Source organism: Heliconius melpomene, chromosome 21 (assembly GCF_056956725.1).
Source record: "Heliconius melpomene rosina isolate 202511_hmr_F chromosome 21, ASM5695672v1, whole genome shotgun sequence".
Lineage (NCBI taxonomy): Eukaryota > Metazoa > Arthropoda > Insecta > Lepidoptera > Nymphalidae > Heliconius > Heliconius melpomene.
Window position 1 is genome coordinate 2,360,922 of NC_140409.1, and position 21,360 is coordinate 2,382,281.

Consider the following 21,360-nt stretch of genomic DNA (forward strand, 5'->3'; position numbering starts at 1 on the left):
GCGAAGTGATATATTCTCAACTGGCATGCTCAGGACACCATAATAAAAGAACCATACCATAAATGAATTATGTAATTCACACGGGCAAAGCCACGGACGGGTCGCTAGTCTTAAATATGATTAAAAATAAAATTTAATATTACATGTTTTAAGAATTAGAAACATTTTATTTAAACAAAGTATATATTACTATAATATAATATTAAAACGATATTATAATATTAAAATTTATAATGAACTAGAAATTACGCCAAATCCAAAGCTTACAGGACAGAGTGGGTGTTGATAGCAGTAGATAATAAACATTTTGTCACACTATGACGTAAGGGCGAGGTCACGATGTCCGCGACTTGTCTAGGGGCCCTGGTCACGTATGGAATTAGGCCGATATTTTTTTATAATATATATTTTTTTACTTTATGCCGCAGGGTAGGCAGGGTGGGTAATCTGGGGACCTAAGGTTTAAGATATTTTTTAAGAGTGGCATAACACTAAAATATTTCGTTCCTATTAATACATGGCATTTTAAAGGTTTAAGGACTTAGACTTAGGTTTAAGACAAAACTCTATAATAAGTATTTCCCAATGTATCTCTACACTAGGTACTATCTCTATACTTTTTGTTTTAAAAAAAGCTCCAACTTTTAATGCCAGATTATATTAATGTTTTCACTCGTAATATTGTTTTAGGAATTTCACGTGGCTTACGTGTTTGTGCGAATGGGCAACTCTCCTCGTCCCGGATTGTGGTCTCTAGAAAAGTCTACCGACTACGGAAAATCTTTTAAACCATGGCAATACTTCTCTGATTCGCCACAGTAAGTTGAATATTTTTAAGCTTATACGTAATTATAAATATGCATAAGTAGGTACTATTAATAAGTATCGACTAAGAAACAAACACTAACCAATCTTTCTCGCCTTTAAAATTTGCACAATCTTTAAACGGGGAATCACCTATGCTACAAAAACTAACATTTCTCTTAGTTTGAAAAAAGTAAGAAATCAGGTTTACACTGTATCTGGCACGTAGCAAGGTAGGCAGAGGGAACCTAGTGTTAAGACACTCCGTTCTCCAATATATATTTCATTTCCTCAAGTGGGGACCGAACCCACGACCTGTCACGTTTACAGTCACCCTTTATGTCCCTGCGCTACGTCTGGCCTCCAGTTCTCTCATAGTTGCATTTCTAAGTATTAATAAAAGTTTATTTCTAATGGCACCATGATTACCTGAGAAATGACATAATCAGATATATTCATTGTACAATCAGATATTTATTAAAAAGGTAATTTTTTTTTTTGCTTACAGGGATTGTGAACGATACTTCGGCAAGGAAAGTCTCCAGCCTATTACCAAAGATGATTCTGTTATATGCAGCACAGAATATTCAAAGATTGTCCCCCTGGAAGGTGGTGAAGTACGTTTTTATAACTCTATATTTCTTCTATTATTTTAATAACTCTATACTTATTATTTATGTTCCTTTGTATTTTAAAAGATAAAAATTAAAATGATATCTTGAAATTTTAAAGAAAATTATTTTATCCGGATTACTAGCATTTACGTACGTACTTGTGGCTACAGACTACTGTAAAGAGTTATGTATTTTCGAACACTAAAATATACGCGATTACTCCGCTTAAAATAATTCAATTTTGAACTAAAAATCTTTATATCACAATGAATTCATTACAATTCTAATATAAAAGAAAAAACTTTTATTTGCAATATTACCTGAAGTAAAAGGAACAAAAGGAATCTTCCCATATACATCGACTGTAGTATAAAGACCTTCAATATTAATAAAATAAATATATTTCTCCCACAGATACCAATATCCCTATTAAACTATCGGCCATCAGCCAACAAATATTTTAATTCGTCAGTATTACAAGAGTGGACACGTGCGACCAACGTAAGGCTAAGACTTTTGAGAACAAAAAATTTGCTCGGACATCTCATGTCAGTGGCGAGGCAGGACCCTACAGTAACGAGAAGAGTAAGTAAAAACAATCTACTTTTATCAGATGTAAACAAGTATTATTACTTATATATGTACGTCATCGAAAAGAGGCCAGTCGTGGCGCATATGCACAAGGGTGTGACCATTGGCTGTGGGTTCGATCCCCACTCAAGAGATTAAATTATTATTTATAAATATTTTCATTTCTTCACTCTGCGCGAAACAGAGTGAAGCTTATAATTTGTATTTATCACAGAGAAATTAGGCCGTATTGAATAAATATTTTCCTATTTAAGAAACTAGAGTAGTGTAAGCACTAGAGTAATATAATGAAAGAGTAATATAATAAAAAGAAAATCACTTTCAATTACCAAATATTTCCACAGTACTTCTACAGCATCAAAGACATTAGTATCGGTGGTCGGTGCATGTGTAACGGCCACGCGGACACCTGTGACCCAGCGGACCCTGAGAGCGACACAAGCATACTGGTCTGTCGCTGTCAGCACAACACTTGCGGCCCTCAGTGCGCAGCTTGCTGTCCAGGATTCGAACAGAAGAAATGGAGAATATCGCAGAATTGGGATAGATTTGCTTGTGAACGTATGTCGATTTGAATTTTTTTGTTACTGGCAACCTAAACGGGCTATTCTAAAGCTTGTTGTTATTTTGTAGCTAAACTAAAATCTTTATACAAATTGCGGTTTGGGTGTGGTTCTGCTGCATAAGCTATATTAATGTAATATTTCATCTAAATCGGCTCAGTATTTTTTTGCGTGGAAAAAGGACAACTTCCTCATAAATTTTCACATTTATAATATTAGTAGGATTGATCGTTGCGCACAGATGTGTAGTAACGTCAATTAATAAAATTATATTTTTACTAATTTAAAAAAAATATATTTTAAAGAATTTCTTTGTTTTAGCTTGTAACTGCCATAACCACACAACCGAATGTACATACGACGCCGAAGTTGACAAAAAACAGCAATCTCTGGACATACACGGAAAGTACGAAGGCGGTGGTGTTTGTAAGAATTGCCAACACAATACTGAAGGTATAAACTGCAATAAGTGCACGCCGACCTACTACAGGCCTCGCGGCAAGCGCTGGGGTGAGATTGACGTATGCCAACGTAAGTACAATTTAAATGTGAATTATTTAATCATAAAATTAAGTAGCAATAAGTTATTTAGTTTTTAATCTCGTATATAAATCATAAATAAAACATATAGGCAAAGAGATCATACTGTTAAGATAACACGTTCCCCACTTTCTGCCGAATTTTAGAAGTATTGCATGTTGAGTGGCAGAACTCAACGCCGCGCTTTGCCTCGATACAAGAGCGAAGAAATGGAAATAGAAATGTAAATAAATATTTCACTTCCTCGAGTGGGGATTGAACCCACAACCGTCGGCCTAAAAATGTAAATATTAAAATTAAAAAGAGTATAAGAAAGAAATTATGACGCATCGGATGTGAGACATTATAAGAGCAACGCTAATTACATATATGTCTTAATCTGTAGTCGAGCGTAATGGACGGAAATTGTATCTAATTTTTTTTACAAAAAATATATTGTAAATATTTGTAATTAAAGTAAAAATATCGTAATAAAAATAAATTCAGAAATGAAAATAATATTAAATATTGTACAAATTAATTGAATATTCTATATATGATAAGTTTTTTAAGGCATTGTGTGTAATATTATTTCTTCCGTTTTCTTTTATTTCATACAGCTTGTAACTGCAATCTCCATTACTCAACGGGTAACTGCGAAGAAGAGACCGGTAGGTGTGAATGCCGCCCGGAGTTCAATCCGCCTAACTGCGACTCTTGCGCGTATGGATACTTCGACTATCCTGACTGCAAGCCTTGCACTTGCAACTTAAATGGAACTGAGGGACAACACTGTACACCTACTGATGGAATGGTAAATATTTTAATTTTAAAAAATATCTATATTTTCGGTTTCAGTTAAATATCAATTCTAAATATTTTAAACACTATCCTTGCTTAATCTCAAAGATATTTTTGTATAATCTTCAACTAGAACTAACTCCTTATTAAATGGTACCTTACCCCATAACGACTTAAACAGTTTTAAAATCTGAATATTTTAAAGTCTGTATATGCAGAAATGCACAACAATTGTTTCTCCGTCTCTTTCTGTTTCCACTGTTGCTGTTAAGAAAAAGACGTATTCTTATTGAATATACTTATATCGGTATAGATATTTTATGAATAAACATTTTTTTCTTATTCTTGCTTAACGACTAACAATTATGCGCGGTACATTTAATTGTTAGTCGTTAAGAAATAAGAAAAAGAAATGTCAATGTCAAAGCGCGGCGTTGAGTTCCGCCACTGAACACACAATGCCACCAGAATTCGGCGGAAAGTGGGAAACGGCGTCTTTTAACACTAGATTCCCTGTCCTGTTGGGTGCGGGATACAGCGTGAAGCTAATTTATGTTATTTAAAAAAAAAATGTATATGCCTCATACGTCTTATTTCTTACAGTGTCCATGCAAATATAATTACGCTGGAAACTCTTGTGAGATATGTGCAGACGGATATTATTCGCCAGAATGTAAAAGTAAGTTCATTTATTTTCCAATTAACTTTTAATTATTATTAAACTTCGAAAATGACGTGTTGTCTTAGGGGCTATCCATAATTTACGTTCCCTGCCCTTGTCCTACTTTAATTAGCGTGACGTCATGTATTTTGCAATTTTACTTCTAGAAAGTATAAAATAGCTGATTTAAAGCAGTTCAAAAATTGTGTTTCTATATTATAATTTGAAATGTACTGTGACAAAATTTAGAACCCACCCCACCCATCTTGTCACACTATGTCAATCTTCCTAGACGGCCTAGACCCTCCTCTCCTCCTCATAATAGCTCCCCTAAATAGTAATATTTGTATTTAAAATTATGTTTATTTCAATAAAAAATATTTTGGTAGAGTAAATTTTTATTGTATTATAATTTTCAGACTGTGAATGTAACTCCGTGGGTTCTGTATCACAAGTGTGCGACAAAGCAAGTGGAAATTGTACATGTAAAAGCAAGTATAGCGGCAGGACATGTAATCAGTGTGAAGCCGGATATTATAACTACCCTACATGCAAACGTAAGTTTTTATAAATATAACATTAGTATTAATAAAACAACTAACTAGGTATATCATATATTAATAAATTTACCGTATATAAATATTATTATATTATTATATCTTTGTTTAGTAAACTGATTCATATTTTTTATAATATGTTGTCCTATTTAAAATATATATTTATTTTAGATTGTAATTGTGACACGAGTGGAACTCAGCCCAACATTTGTGATGACGTCACCGGACAGTGTATATGCAAACCTGGTTTCGGTGGAGCCAGATGCGATCAATGTATTTCAGGGTAAATATTTTAATTTATATATATAGCCTTTATATTATCGCCTTTTGTAAATTGAAAAAGTAAAGTCAAAAAAGTCGAGTCTTGTTTACATAGTTAGCAAAAATCCACTCGAAGAAATCATGCTCTGGTGGGGAACAGTGTCTTAATACTATGTTCCTTCTGTCTACCCTGATATATGCGGGATACAGGATATATCCTGATATATGAAGCTGATGTAGGAAAGAAAAATACTTAGTTTACAAAAGGTAACAACTTACAATAACACAATAAAAATATTAAAAACTAATAAAATTTTCTTTCAACAGATATTACATGGAAATCAAAGGTCGTGAAAGGTCATGCGTGCCCTGCAACTGTTCATCCACCGGGTCAACGTCTACCAGTTGTTCAGCTGATGGGAAATGCAATTGTCTTGTTAATTTCGGAGGGAAACAATGTGACCAATGTTCACCGGGGTACTATAAGTTCCCGGAATGTTTACGTATGTAGAAAATATTTTTTAGTTATTGAAGGAGTGTAAATGTAAAAAAGGGCTGTGGATCCGAACGTCTGGGAATCAAATCATTTTTATTCCCGCTATGGTAAACAGAAAGTGCCAAACGGAGTGTCTTAACACTGAATTTTTTGTGCGTACCTTGCCATATAAAGGATATGTTCCTTTTATATATCTCTAAAACCACCGTATCCTGAAGAAAGAGAAGAAAGAACCATTTGTGATATTTTAAAAATAACTTAACATTTACTTATTTTATAATAGTAGTAGACTAATATATTAATTATTAGCTTGTCTTTAAAATATGACTAACATATCAGTATTTATTACATATTGTACCATTTTTAGCTTGTAACTGCGACGAATCCGGCACAATCGGTTCAACTTGTGACGACAACGGTCAGTGCCATTGTAAACCGAACTTCGATGATGTTAAATGCGACAAATGTAAAGAACAGTTCTACAACTATCCAGCCTGTGAGGAATGCAATTGTGATCCGAGAGGGGTGATTGCGTCTTTTGCTGGTAAACTTATTTTACATATTAACTATTTTAATTTAAGATTTTATGACGTTTGATTTGAATGAAAAAGTAAATTTAGTTATGATAATATGTATTATTGTAAAGGCAATATCTATATAATTAATGGATGTCTAATGTGTAACGTTATAAAATAGTTTCTTCTCCCAATCAAAAGTTTCGACACTTATTTGAATAGTATGAAACATATCGTTATTGCTAATTTAAAAACTTTGTTGAACTAATTTATTATTATCTCACTCCACACTATACTTAAATTAATTTCTATTTATTTTTAATAGGATGTGGATCAGTGCCAGCAGGAGAGCTGTGTCAATGCAAGGACCGTGTACAAGGACGCATTTGTAACGACTGTAAAGCTTTGTTCTGGAATTTACAAGAATACAACCCTCTTGGATGTGAAAGTAAGCTTTTTAATAATCTTATAATATTTAATTTTTTGTCATAGAAGTTTATAAGCGCACACACAAAATAAGTTGATGATATATTAAAAAATATGTTGAGGTCATTGTTGTGGGTTTGATTGCTACTCTGAAATTAAAAATATATTTATGAACAATATCAGTATATTTGTATAGTATTGCTTAAGTGCGGCGTCGATGTAAAAGTAACAAAATAAAAAAAAACATTTCAAATTAACACAAAAACTGAACTGAATATATTTAGTTAGTTAGTAATTTTAGCTACTAAATTTAATATTCAAATAGTGTTTAATCAAAATAAGAAGTAACATAGTTCGATTTTGAACGTCAAATAATTTACCACGATTCACTCACTGCCTCAAATCTGAGAAGAACAAGAAAGAAGGCAGGATTTTATTTTTAAAAACATTACATATTTACAATTATTTATTAGTGACGTGTTATCATTTTTAAAATTAATTATATATATATATATATATATATATATATATATATATATAGTATGTTAATTATCGAGGCAAAGCGCTCCGTTAAATTTTGCCACCCAACACGCAATACCTCCAGAATTCAGCGGTCAGTGTTGAACGGAGTGTCTTAACACTAGGTTCCCTCTGCCTACCTTGCCGTGTGTGAGCTACAGCGTGAAGATGATTTAATTAATTTATTTATTTTTAATTTTCTTTCCATATAGAATGTGACTGTAACGTCGCGGGGACTCTCGGAGGTCTCGGTGCCTGTAACACCCGCAGTGGACAGTGCACCTGCAAGTTGAATGTAGGGGACAGACAGTGCGATCAGTGTCAAGATGGCTTTTATAATATAGAGACGCAGAATCTGTTTGGATGTACTGGTATGTATTGTGGAAATTGATAAATTAGGGGAAAAAATTGCCGTTTTGGTCTGACTAAATCAAGAGATTAAATTTGAATTTATTATTTTTACAAAGTTTTTATTAAATATACATCTGATGAAAAAAGTTTAAGCTTAAATATTTAATATATTTAAGCTATAATTCCTGTATTGTTGAATTCCTGCGTCTCTGCCTCATATTGGTCATCAATATTTGCGAAAAGACAAACAGCCAATATCTCTGTAAAACGAAGGCGACATTTTAAGTACAATACTTTAGGGCTACATTACCCATATATGTAAATAAAAAATGTTAAAATACTTCTCCATTCTAGCTTGCGACTGCGACATCGGTGGTTCAATAGACAATAACTGCGAAAAGACAACCGGTCAATGTCGTTGTCACTCCCGCGTAGAGGGAAGGCGGTGCGATCGTCCCATAAGAGCTCATTACTTCCCAACCCTACACCAGTTCCAGTACGAAGTGGAGGAAGGTCTCACGCAATCTGGTCCTGTTAGGTATAGGAACTCTGAGGATGTGTTCCCTGGTTATTCGTGGAAGGGTTATGTTGTTTTCTCTTTGCTGCAGGTGATTTTTTTAATATATCTTTTTTTATTTTTATATATTATGTTACTTAAGATTTTGAGATATTGGAATTTTCGTTAGGTAATCCTATAGCATATTCTGTAAAAATGCTATATCGTGAAAATATTTTTAAATTAAATATTCTACTAAAATAATAATATTTGTGTAAATATTCTACTAAAATAAATGGCAATTATTTTTTTTCATATTAAAGATAAGTACAGTTGAAGCTCATAAAATTTATTTGTATTTAACCTATTTTCTTCAATTTTAGAATGAGGTAATAAACGTGGTGCACATCGGCAAATCGTCTTTATACCGTATGGTGTTGAAGTACGCGAATCCCCTTCGAGATCCCATTACCGCCAACATAATTATCACACCTGAAAGTGTTCTCGAAACTAAGCAATGGTAAATATTAATAAATATATTATTGTTTTCAGCTTTACTCGCAAAAATGGGAATATATATATTTATCATTTGTATACTTATATTGAAACTGTTATGTCGCAATGGGACAGCTTTTGTCTGTAAGAATAAGTAAGTAAGTAATTTCCTCGCTCTGGTAGACAAAGCGCAGCGTTGAGTTACGCCTCTAAATACGGTATCCCAAAAAAATCTTAGTACTATGTCCCCTGTAACTTTGCTATATTTAAGATATAGCGTAAAGGCCAATAAATTATTTAAAATATATACTTTTTAGGTTCAACGTGTATCTAAGACCCACAATAGAGCCCCAATTAATAACCGTTTTAGTAGAAAAAGGAAATGCTCCTGCACCTTTCGTAATGAACGCCGGCAACTGGACTGTCACTATCAAAACCACCAAGGAAGTTATGATTGTAAGACATATTTTATACATAAATGTTCTATATGTCTGCTTGTCTTCTTGTTCCTCTCCAACGACTTGGGTGATATTGGATTAAATTTTGTTTTTATTATTGGATTTCTGGATAGTTTGAAACTATGTGCACCCGAAAGGTTGCGATACAGTCTTAGCTAATCTCTTCTATTCTATATTGTAAAAGACCAGCTTAACCGTAATTAAATAAAGAAATAGTACCAAATTTCACAATTTGTTTCCTGGCAGGATAAGGTCTGCCGTATATATTATATAAATGTTGGTAAATTATTGAATTAATAAAGTCCTATTTCTTTTAGGATTACTTCGTTCTTATACCTGAAGCCTATTACGAAGCAACAGTACTAACAAAACTAGTGGACAAACCCTGTATAATTGGTGACAGGAAGTTATGTAGACATTTTGCGTATCCCAGTGTTAGTGGACGACCGATAGCAAGCGTAGTAGACTTGGTTTCATCTGTTAAAGAATATATCTCTGATCTTGAGGTGAGTTTACCTTACATTATTGTCTTAAATATTTCTTCGCTCGCGTCGCTTTCTACTATGATAATAATAAAACTCTTTAACTTACAATATTGTAAAAGTTCCATTAATATAGGTATAATATATAATAAAATTTGTCCACAATGTTGTTTATATAAAAGATAGACTGATGTTGAGGACGTCTGTTATGGATTCGACTCCCGCTCGGAGCAATGAATTATTTTCATTTAATCGCGTTGATGCTAAAAAAATAGACGAATACATACGTATTAATAAATTTTACTTATTTCAGCAAAGCGGTCCAAACGAAATACCAATAATTAATAGTGAACAAAACGAACTTAAATATAACATGAAAATAGATCCTTCTGGAACATACGTGCTTGTTCTCGAATATGTGACACCAATAAATAGGACGGCTTTACAAAATATTGAATATAATAGCGATTCATCAGATGTTTACAATTTGTCTCCAAGAGCCACTGTTAATATAAGATTTAAGTCAGGTGAAGGTCCGGAGTTTAACGCTGTCGCTAATTTAAACGATTGCCCGTATACAGCACCTTGTAGACAAGTTATTGTGGATGATATATCGAAAATACATTTCTTTAATGTGCAAGATGGTTCCAATGTTATTTATATTAACGTAAGTACGTTGTGCATTTTTTTTTAAAATATGCGTCGTAATTTTTTTTTTAATTATTTTAATAAGGCCAGTCGTGGCGCAGAAACTTTGTGCTTCTTGATTATAAAATCCATCGTGGGTTCAATGCCTACTCGAGGAGACGAAATATTTATTTAAATGTAAAATGTATGTTTCCATTTTTTTGCTGGTGTCTCTACAATACTATACCTTGAGTTCCGCCACTTAACACGCAATGTCAGAATTCGGCGAGAAATGTGGAACGGGGTGGCTTAAGATCCTAGTGTTAAGACACTCAGTTGTACACAGCACGGTAGGCAGAGGGAATAGGTTCCCTCTGTGCGGAATAAAGCGTGAAAATAAAAAAAGTGTATATTTTTATTTTAAATCTTTAGGGGCAGAATGGGACACTCGCTGGAATTAAATCGATTATAGCAATTCCGGAAGCGGAATGGCATTTAGATTATATAACACCGAGGCCGTATTGTTTGAGGAGAGATGGCCGCTGCAGTCCCGCCGTGTTTTCTACGGCTGTTGACTCCAAAAAGGTATAAGTTGAAAACATGATAACCTAAGAGATATTTTTCACTAAACAATACTTATGTTTAACAGAATTATGTATAATTATTTTCAGGTGGAAATAGAATCAGGTATAGGAGGTGATCGTGAATTAAGGCCACACATTCTAGATAATTCTACAAGCGTAGTGTATCTTGCACCTCAATCGGAGACAGTTAAAATTGAATCCAAAGTTCCTACCCCCGGTGATTATAAGTTCGCCATACATTATTATCAACCGGACCATCCAGGTAATATACTTTTTATTATATTTGTATAAGTAACAATAAAATGTTTAAGAATTAAAGTATTTATATTTATAGCATAATTAAAGAAAGAAAATTTCACTATGTAACTTTTGTATACTAGACTTAGGCTCGTATTTCTAAATAGCTCTTAACTCTGACGTCCTCGCTATACTAACAAAACAAACCATGGCATTGAGTTTCGATATTCAAATATCTTGAAAATTTGGGCTGTGAGGGGAGAAAGGCCTACCCAGCTAGCGGGATAAAGCGTGAAACTATATCATTTTGAATTATTTCTATATACAGAAAGCAACGTAAACATAATTTTGACTGCCGACGGTCAGCAATACGAAGCCAGCATGCCAGTTGAACATTGCCCTTCGAATTCTGGATGCAGGGCCCTTATACGACTAGCTGATGGAAATACACAATTTGCAGTCAACGAAAACTTTACTATTGAGTTTAAAGTGAGTGTCTTATTATTACTTCATTAATAAATTAATCTTAATTACCCTGAAGCGAGTCTAGATAGCGTCCAATTGTTAAAGCTGCTATGGATTGTCAATATGTGGTGTTGAGTTCTTCCACTAAGCACGCATTATTGCGAAATAGTACATAATTCATATAAACTACATTAGTATTATGAAAATTACAATAAAACACGTATCATAGTAACAGAGTCGATATCTAAACATAAAATAGGTAGACATTTAGTGAATATATATAATTTATTAATGTATTTTCAAAATAAATTAATATATTTTGTTTTTTATGTAACTTAAGGGAGATAAAAGTAAAGGCGTGTGGCTGGACTACGTACTTGTTATAGAGAAACAAGACTTTATTGACTCCGTACTGAAAGAAGCGAATATGATTGACTACACAAGAGAATTCATTGAGAAATGTGCTGCGAATCATTACCACATTGCCTCCAACGAAACTGGTAACCTAATAGTTGTTTTGGCTTTGGACTTTTTACTCTGAATTGTTACTATAATATTTCAACAACAAATTATCGCGGCTCAGTGGGACAACGTCCGACTGTACACGCAATGATTGTGGGTTTGATTTTTTCTCATAGAAATAACCGCAGGGTTGAGTTTCGCCAACTTTGAATGGAAACATTTGACACAAGATTATGTCTCTAGGTGCGGAATGAAGCGTGAAAAAAATTTCCCCGAAAAAAAATTATACCGAGCCTAATGATTATTGACAAAGCATCTAAATATAAAAAATAATCTCATCTAAAAAATGAAAATTTTTGAACTTGTTTAAATATATGAATGTATGTCCAAATCTGAACTAAATGATAAATTCTCATAGCCTATGAATATTTATCTATCAACATATTCTCACACAGGTTTCTGCCACGACGCCATGTTTTCAATAACAGCTGAATATAACAGTGGAGCGTTAAGTTGTTTCTGCGATTTTATGGGTTCCACTGAGCTTGAGTGCAATACATTCGGAGGGCAGTGTCCCTGTAAAGAAAATGTTATCGGTAGAACCTGCAGCGCTTGCAGGACTGGTTATTATGGATTCCCCAATTGTAGGCCCTGCCATTGTCCGTCAACGGCGATATGCGACGAGAATGGTAAGCGAAATTAACTAATAATCAATAATAATATTATAATGTTGATACGACTGTAAAGGCGCCCCCTGCGGGACTATAATTAAGTTTGTCGAGGTTAGCCAGCGGTGGAGCACGAGTAGTGCTCCGAGCCGTGGTAGAGCCTCGACTGATATAATAATGTATTTTTGATGTAGAAAATGTATAAAAAAATTAAAGTAGCGCGTAGCATTAAAATTTTCATACTATATATATTATTTTTATACAGATTTTCAATTTACATTAATCAATCCTGGTGCAGTGGAACACTTTTTTACTGTTAATGCAACGTTAATGGATTCAATCGACAAAAAGAAAGAAAGGAGAAAGATTATACTCTGATTTTTTTACTCCGCTCTGGTGGATAACGCGCGCCTCTGAGTTCCCTCACATAGCACGAAATGGCTTTATAGTGAGCACAGAGTATTTAACACATACCTATTATTGTGCAGGAATAAGACGCTAAGTATAAAAAAAATATCAAAAAAATCTACGATGTATCGCGCATATCTAGAAAATGCCTATTCACACTACATCTGAAGATCCCCAAATTATATGACTACGGAAAAATAGATATTTTCAATGAGTTAATTTCTTTTTTGTTTAATTGCCAAAGGCCAATGCATTTGCCCGAAGAACGTAGAAGGCGAGGACTGCGACCGCTGCAAGCCCTACACATTCAACTTTGACGTACAACGAGGATGCGACGACTGTAACTGCAATCCTTTAGGTGTCATCGGTAACCAGCTGCAGTGCGAAGCTGACAGTGGTAATTGCGCGTAAGTATCTCTTTATGGGTGTAATAATATATATAATTAGTATTACAGTATAATATACTTATACAAACAAAGTGTATTTTCAAGTCAAGTTGCATTTGAGCAGTACACATTAATAATGGTACGGAATATATACATTCAAATCATTTTTATTCCATCTGAATATTGGACATTGTAATATTTCCAAATTGTTTTAAAATTGTACAATGAAGAAGAATAAAATAAGTTTTTCTCATTTATATTATAAAATTAATTCTCTCACATTATTATATTCAAACAAAATAATAATTTAAATAACTATGTATGCTTCAACAGATGCAAAGAGAACGTAATTGGTCGCGTGTGCGATCACTGCGTCCCCGGACACTACGCGTTCCCAGACTGTCTCCAGTGCACCTGCGACCTGCAGGGGACCACTGACGACGTGTGCGATCAGAACACTGCGCAGTGCTACTGCAAGAAACATGTTAAGGGACAGGTGGGTTTCTCGGTAGAATAAGATTTTTTTTTAAAATAAGGTGTTTTGGGTGTGTTTTCTTCCAGGCTAAAGATAATAAAGAAGAAAGAAAGACATTAGAAGAAACATATTTTAAATAACGGGTAAAAATTCAAACGTAGTGGAATTGGAATCTGCATGGATTGTATACTTTTCTAGCGCTCTCACCACTATGCCAAACGTTCTTATAATATGTCAAAATTCTTATAGGCTTATTAGAACTTATTTCCTCGGTTTATTATTTGTTAAATTATTAATATATCTTATGTCATTAATTTAGTAATCGTGAGTATAATTAAAACGTGAAAGACTAACAGCGATGTATAGTGAATCAAATTTCATCGCGAAAAGCCAGCATAGCAAGCATAACAAAAACTAATAAACTCTTTTCTTTCTTTAAATTAGCATTTTATCTTAAACAGTACAGGCAAATAATTTGAAAATAAAATGAGAATTATTAAATAATTACATTATTACAAGACTATTTTCCTTTTTTACAAACAGGCCTGTGACGTATGTAAAGACGAATACTTCAATCTTCAACCCGACAATCCCGACGGTTGTACCAAATGCTTCTGCTTCGGTAAAACAACTAAGTGTGTCAGTTCGTACCTTTCTTGGGCTATGGTAAGTGAATATAAATTATAGACACTAAGATTATCTATACTTATATATAAATTATAATATTTTTAAGTTTGTTATTCCTCCACAAATCCACATTTTTTAGAAAACATTTAAAAAAATGTAACGATTGTTGACAATTATGTTTGCAAGAATACAATACAAAAATTACTTAACCAATTTTATTTTTTTAAAACTATTATTACATCTATTTTTTTGTAATAAAAACTTATGGTGATTCCCTGGACTCTTATAAAACATATAAAATTAATTACTCATTTATTTTCAGATAAACGGTATGACAGACTGGTATTTGGTAAACATAGAGTCTAACCGTACATTAAACATCTTCCCCATACCGGTACCCCCTACGGTACTAAACGAATCAGTCATCGGTGCTGATGTAGCCAGTGACGATGGAACACAAAGAGTTGTGTATTTTGGCGCTCCTGATTATTATCTTGGTAAATTTCTCATTATAAAGAATTATCAGTCTAAATAATTAATTATATTTGTTATATTACTACTCTATATTAGCCTCAGGCTGTATCCCGCACACAGAGGGAACTTGGTATTAAAACATTCCGTTCCCAATTTCCACCAAATTCTGCAGGCATTGTGTGTTAAGTGGCGAAACTCAACGCCGCGTTTAATATCGACACCAGATTGAAGAAATGAAAATAATAAATATTCCATTTCCTCGACGTAGACGCCTTATAAGCAGTCGCATTTACAGACAAACTTATGCCACGACTGACCACTAAAAATATATCAAGCTATATAAAACTAAATATACACCTAAAAAAAGAGATTATTATTCTACACAATTATTATTAAAACCCAAATAATTAATAAAATAACAATGTCCTTCAGGTAAACGTCTAACATCCTACGGTGGATACCTTACATACTCGCTCTTCTACACTACACAAGAAGACGGCGAAGCGATAGACGCTGCTGACGTCATAATAGGCGGGTCAAACAACTTTATAGTGCACAACAGTGTAGAGCAACCGCCATCTTTAATTGATTGGGTGCATAGTGTTAGACTGAGTGAGGATGAATTCACCAATTTGGATGGCACAGCAGTCACAAGAGATCAGTTTATGAATGTGCTGGTTAATGTTACTAGTATTTATATTAGAGCTACTTATTGGAATAAGGCTGTTACTACACGGTTTGTATTTACATCTGTTAGTTTATTATTGAAATTATAATGTTTTTAATAAAAGCAAAATCAGTTAAGCTTTTACTAGAACACTAATATTCAAAATTAAATAAATAATCTGTCAATAAAAAACATAAGTATTTAAAAAATAATAAAACAGTATTTGGGAAACACACTTAGGAAAAATAATTTTCTAAATAAATAATAATACAGGTTAATGGCAGTAAGACTAGACGTGGGAGTGGACGACTACGCAGATGATAGGCGAGCTTCATCGGTAGAGGAATGTCAGTGTCCTAAAGCTTATAGAGGTTTATCCTGTGAACAGTGCGCTGAGGGCTACTACAGACTTAGTTCAGGACCTCACGCAGGTTTCTGTGTACCTTGTCAGTGCAACGGACACTCGAAGGAATGTGATGTTAATACCGGTATTTGTTTGGTGAGTATTTAAAATTTGTTTACGGCCTCTTTTTGGGAGTTTTTTGATATAAACCTGATAGTTGTAGATTTAATTGTAATTAGAAAGAACTTTTATACTTAAAAAATCGTTTCTGAGAACTGGATAGGCAGAGGACGGTGTTAAACACTTCCACCTATTGTTAAAACAATAAAGGATGCCAAAAATTAGAATACATTTATATAAAATTAATAATATTTATTGACGTCTACTTAGGAATGTACGGACAATACATTTGGCGATCATTGCGAACAATGTATAGAAGGTTATCACGGCGACGCAACAATCGGCACCCCAAGAGACTGCTTGATTTGCGCTTGTCCCATACCCTATGCTTCTAATAAGTGAGTTTTTATTTAACTTTACTTATAAAATATACACCATTTTATAACAACGAAAGAAGTTTAACAATTTAATAATAAAATGAAATGAAATTGAGATGTAATCTTTTAAACATTAGCATTTGAACCTTATATAAATTGTTTTTTTTTCTGTGAATACAAAATTATAAATCAACAATATATTATTTTAAAATAATTAAGTGAGAAGAAATATTTTTACCGAATTTAGTTATGTTTGGAAAATACAATCAGTGTTTATAACATTCCATTGATAAATAATTATAATTCTTTACTTCCATAGCTTCGCCATAGGCTGTGATTTAAGTGAAAATGGCACTCTAATATCGTGTATGTGTAAACCTGGCTATGGAGGTGCTCGATGCGAATACTGTGCTGCCGGCTATTATGGAATACCAGAGGAAATTGGTTTGTTAAATATTATTTTTTTGTGTCATTCCGATTTAGAAAAACTAAATTAAGTAATACAACACTTCCCGTAATACATACATCTGTGTCATGACACATTTTTATGGGGAAACCCAAGGTCACGCTAATTTGTTACAAGATAATTGTTTTATTAAACTTTAATTTTCAGTGTATCAATATTGTCTTTTAAATCATAATGTTATTAGAATAGAAAAGTAATTTAGATCAGTAAAATAATTGTGTGGATCAAGCGGACGCAACCGCCTAATTTTAAATATTAACGTGGACCCTTACCCTACAGTAAATATCCAATATAGCGTATAATATAACTTATACTTACTTACTTTTTGTGATTTATCTTTAAATAAAAAATTTAATCTATGCTAAATCTGTTTTTTGCCGTTATGTACTCGAATGTTTTTATAACATTCGAAAGTGTATAAAAGATACAAAATTGACTTTATTAATAACTTATTTTATTTCATATAGTAGGGAATACAGATCTACTCTAAGCAACATATTATATATAAATTAATATGATTATTTTGTTTCAGGTGACCATTGTAAGCCTTGCAATTGCTCTGGCAACATCAACACTGCAGATCCTGGTTCTTGCGATAGTATAACAGGAGATTGCCTCAAATGTGTCAACAATACTGCCGGAGCCGCTTGCAATTTATGTGCCCCAGGGTTCTTTGGTGACGCAATTTTCTCTAAGAATTGTACAGGTATGTACCTATTACGGGCTATAGAATATTAGACTTAGATATTAATTATTGTTTATTATCATAAAAGTTAAAAAAATACAAAGTAATTTACAAAACTCACTACTAAGAATTATGTCTTAGCATCATTAAAAATTAATAAAAATTATTAAATATATATATATATATACATATATATATATATAAATATATATATATATATATATATATATATATATAAGTAGATTAAAAGTTAAGCTTAAGTAAATTAATTTGTGATATTTCGTAGCATGCGTATGCGACGAGTTCGGCATGGAGCGCTGCGATCCCGCCACCGGTACTTGCGTATGCAGACCCGGGGTGATAGGGGACAAATGCGACCAATGCGCACCTAACCACTACGGCCTTAACAGCGGGCGGGGTTGTACTCCGTGTGACTGTGGTGTCGCCTCGGAGTCGGCACAGTGTGACGATAATACTGGACAGTGCAGGTATTTAAAATAAATATTGCTGTTTAATTACTTAAAGGTATAAATTTATATAGGTGTCCCCTAATGTATAGATAAACCGGAAACATCTCATAGTAGACTTATGAGGTTAGGATTATACATTAATTACTTGCATTTACTAAATATTTTCATTTTCACCAAATATATAATAATAAAACTAATATATTTTTACTAAATTTCATCATAAAAAATAGAAATATATATTTTTAAAGAAATTATAACATCTTCTAACACATCTTACTGTAGTTTTAACCTCATTGGTAGATACACTGAATAAACGACGAATATAATTACATTATATTTATATTTTAATAAAAAATATTTATTAAAAAAAAATATCTATTACTCTATCCTTATATAATTAGGTGTTTCAGAAATACCCATTATAATTATCATGACTGCCTGTATATATATTTTTTAAATGTGTATTGATTATTTTTATTTATCGTCGCCTTGTTCTCAAATTATAAATGTATTTGTGCAAAAAAAATAGTTAACTTAAATATATGTATGATAACATTAAAAAAGTTCCATATTATTAAAAAATACTTATACTTATAAAATACCACCTTTTTCTCTCTAGATGCGCTAAAGGAGTGACTGGAAAGCATTGCGATCAGTGTGCAGCTGGTTACTGGAACTACACGAAGGAAGGATGCGATCGTTAGTATAGTTCATTCTTGTATTTTAAATATCTTTAATACTATTCTCGATTGAACTACTTAAACTTAAATTATAATCTAAAAAATATTTTTATATAATAAAATAGAAGAAAATATTTGTGTCTGAGCGAATATGTAATTAATTTAAAATTATAAGAAGAAAATCTTGTTTAGGCATCACCTAGGCTTTGCTTTAAAGAGTATATTTAGAATAAAAAAAATTGTAAAATAAAAAATATATAATATTATTGAAAGTTCTAAAAAAAAACTATTCTTTATATAATATTTATGTATACTTTCAGATTGTAATTGTAACAAAGGGTATTCAGTCGGGTTTATGTGCAACGCGTCCGGCCAATGTGAGTGCTTACCGGGCGTCATAGGAGAGAAATGCGATCGGTGTCCAGAAAGGTATGGATATAATAATTATATTACTTAGTTTTTTATATTATGTATTTGAATCTAATTGTATTTTTTTAATTATAATGATGTTTTGTTTTTTATAGAAATTATTTAAATAATCGTATCCTACTTTACATAATATACCTTATATTTAAAATATCTTTTTTTACTTTAATGGTGATCGAACCCACAGCCGTCGTATTTATAGTCCAAAGCTATGCCGTGATGGCCTATGCTTAATTTTAACTTATACACTTAATTCAATTTGTTTTTTTTAAATGTAAACAAAAGTGTTATCTTACAGATGGGTGCTGATACCACAAGAAGGATGCCTGGAATGCGACTCTTGCACAGACGCCTTAATATTTACAGTAGAAGATCTCAGTGACCGATTAAGAAATGCGACTCTTGATTTCAAGGTAAAAATTTATATTTTATTACTATTAAATTATTTTATATACTTCGAACTTAAAAATCGACTTTAAATAGGAGGAGGTTATGAATTGGACTGCATTTTCTTTTTTTGACTCCAAAAATAATGGGCTTTAAATAGTAGATCATCAACAATTTATTTAATTACCTTTCCTTTGAAGTTAAATTTTACATTTCAATTTAAGTTTGTGAATATAGATATAATATGTAATTTTGAAGTCATTTTTTTACCTCAACGACAATCTTACTTCAACGACATATTTAATTTCTATACAGGACAAAGCTGATTCCTTCTTCACAACACAACGTCTCAATTACATATCAAATCAAACGGACTTGCTGAAACCAAGAGTTGCAGAACTCAAAAACGTTGATCTTGTTGAAGTTACATCTTCCGTAAAAGGACTAGAGAGCAACGCCAAAAATCTTTTACGATCGGTATGTTTATTTTTTTAGATGACCTGTGTCTTTAATCTTGATAAGCCATAATATCGAGGCCAGTCATGGCGCAGAGGCATAAGCATGTAACTGTAAACGCGACAGGTTGTGGGTTCGATTCCCACTCGGGGGAATGAAATATTTAATATTTTCATTTTCTCGCTCTGATAATGAATTGAGTTCAATCACCTCAGAAATGCGACGTGGTACCCGCTGCCTGCCCTGCTATGTGTGGGATACAAGAAGAACATCATATTTATAATGTTTTGCAGGCTGAATTTGCAGCCACTGATAGCGATAAGCAAATATTGAGAGCCGCTGAGTTGACTAACGCTGCAGATGAAATACTGGCCTCAGTAAGAGAAAACAGTCAAAAGGCCAAAGACGTCGTCAACCACGTCGGTGACCTAGCGACTGGTCTAGAATTAAGTCAACAACCTAAAGTGGACAGCGCCTTGACTGAGGCACGACAGATTAAAAGTGATATAGCAGGTACAATTCTGATATGCTTTTTTCAAGTTATTTATGTTGTTAGGGAATTATTACAAGTTTCCGTTACCCAATGATATTTACTTAGAATTATAATGTTGTAACATACTTATAAGAAATTTACGTAGCTTGATGAGAACGTATGGCTTAGTGGACAGAGCGCCTGGTCGATTTCCAAGTTCAAATTTTACATTCAAATCTTTATTAATTTGTAAAACAAATATATTTTTTTCTAGTGTGGAATAAATATAATTTACAAATGTTAAAAATGGTATTCATATTATTATTTTTGTTTTATATAGAAAAAGATCTGAAACCCAAAGAGACGCAAGCATTCAACGCTCACACAAACGCATCAAAACAGATAGAAAGAATGAACCTTTTCGTTCAACCAGTAAATGAACAGATAAAGGTAAGAAAATGTCCTCCAAATATATATGTACATATTTAATTTATAGTAGAACAGTAATTTATTCTAATATTTTGTAAAAAAAACTTAAGCACTTAGTGTACTTTGTAGGCCATAAATAATACATATTTATATACATATTTTAAATAATTTCAATATATCTCTTCTTATAAAACATGGCTTTTTTGTAAATGCTTATAATGGTAATTCACCCATTTCTGTTAAAGAATGGTTTGTTTGAAACTACATTTAGTTTTTTATAATTCCGACACAAATCTATCAACGACGACTATATCACTCAAAGAATCTGAAGAAACAGCTAAAAGATGACGGTCGCAGTAG

At 32.7% G+C, this 21,360-nt stretch overlaps 1 protein-coding gene across 2 annotated transcripts in view; it reads left to right on the forward strand.

Annotated features, from left to right (window-relative positions):
• Positions 1 to 21,360, forward strand: part of LanA (laminin subunit alpha) — a 42,595-nt gene that overhangs the window by 7,846 nt on the left and 13,389 nt on the right. For both annotated transcript variants that reach the window (XM_085206217.1, XM_085206218.1), the window contains 39 exons: positions 691 to 818; positions 1,313 to 1,421; positions 1,833 to 2,003; positions 2,354 to 2,570; positions 2,894 to 3,103; positions 3,712 to 3,905; positions 4,496 to 4,571; positions 4,973 to 5,110; positions 5,282 to 5,393; positions 5,699 to 5,874; positions 6,235 to 6,411; positions 6,708 to 6,830; positions 7,540 to 7,698; positions 8,033 to 8,286; positions 8,558 to 8,694; positions 8,987 to 9,125; positions 9,445 to 9,633; positions 9,923 to 10,276; positions 10,669 to 10,821; positions 10,908 to 11,082; positions 11,386 to 11,546; positions 11,863 to 12,022; positions 12,440 to 12,673; positions 13,305 to 13,467; positions 13,780 to 13,942; positions 14,465 to 14,587; positions 14,871 to 15,045; positions 15,455 to 15,758; positions 15,963 to 16,188; positions 16,423 to 16,550; positions 16,849 to 16,973; positions 17,528 to 17,701; positions 17,967 to 18,168; positions 18,770 to 18,849; positions 19,151 to 19,259; positions 19,555 to 19,669; positions 19,959 to 20,120; positions 20,393 to 20,612; positions 20,912 to 21,021. In XM_085206217.1, coding sequence (XP_085062343.1) covers positions 691 to 818; positions 1,313 to 1,421; positions 1,833 to 2,003; positions 2,354 to 2,570; positions 2,894 to 3,103; positions 3,712 to 3,905; positions 4,496 to 4,571; positions 4,973 to 5,110; positions 5,282 to 5,393; positions 5,699 to 5,874; positions 6,235 to 6,411; positions 6,708 to 6,830; positions 7,540 to 7,698; positions 8,033 to 8,286; positions 8,558 to 8,694; positions 8,987 to 9,125; positions 9,445 to 9,633; positions 9,923 to 10,276; positions 10,669 to 10,821; positions 10,908 to 11,082; positions 11,386 to 11,546; positions 11,863 to 12,022; positions 12,440 to 12,673; positions 13,305 to 13,467; positions 13,780 to 13,942; positions 14,465 to 14,587; positions 14,871 to 15,045; positions 15,455 to 15,758; positions 15,963 to 16,188; positions 16,423 to 16,550; positions 16,849 to 16,973; positions 17,528 to 17,701; positions 17,967 to 18,168; positions 18,770 to 18,849; positions 19,151 to 19,259; positions 19,555 to 19,669; positions 19,959 to 20,120; positions 20,393 to 20,612; positions 20,912 to 21,021 — 6,525 coding nt within the window. The remainder of the gene's footprint in view (positions 1 to 690; positions 819 to 1,312; positions 1,422 to 1,832; positions 2,004 to 2,353; positions 2,571 to 2,893; positions 3,104 to 3,711; positions 3,906 to 4,495; positions 4,572 to 4,972; positions 5,111 to 5,281; positions 5,394 to 5,698; positions 5,875 to 6,234; positions 6,412 to 6,707; positions 6,831 to 7,539; positions 7,699 to 8,032; positions 8,287 to 8,557; positions 8,695 to 8,986; positions 9,126 to 9,444; positions 9,634 to 9,922; positions 10,277 to 10,668; positions 10,822 to 10,907; positions 11,083 to 11,385; positions 11,547 to 11,862; positions 12,023 to 12,439; positions 12,674 to 13,304; positions 13,468 to 13,779; positions 13,943 to 14,464; positions 14,588 to 14,870; positions 15,046 to 15,454; positions 15,759 to 15,962; positions 16,189 to 16,422; positions 16,551 to 16,848; positions 16,974 to 17,527; positions 17,702 to 17,966; positions 18,169 to 18,769; positions 18,850 to 19,150; positions 19,260 to 19,554; positions 19,670 to 19,958; positions 20,121 to 20,392; positions 20,613 to 20,911; positions 21,022 to 21,360) is intronic.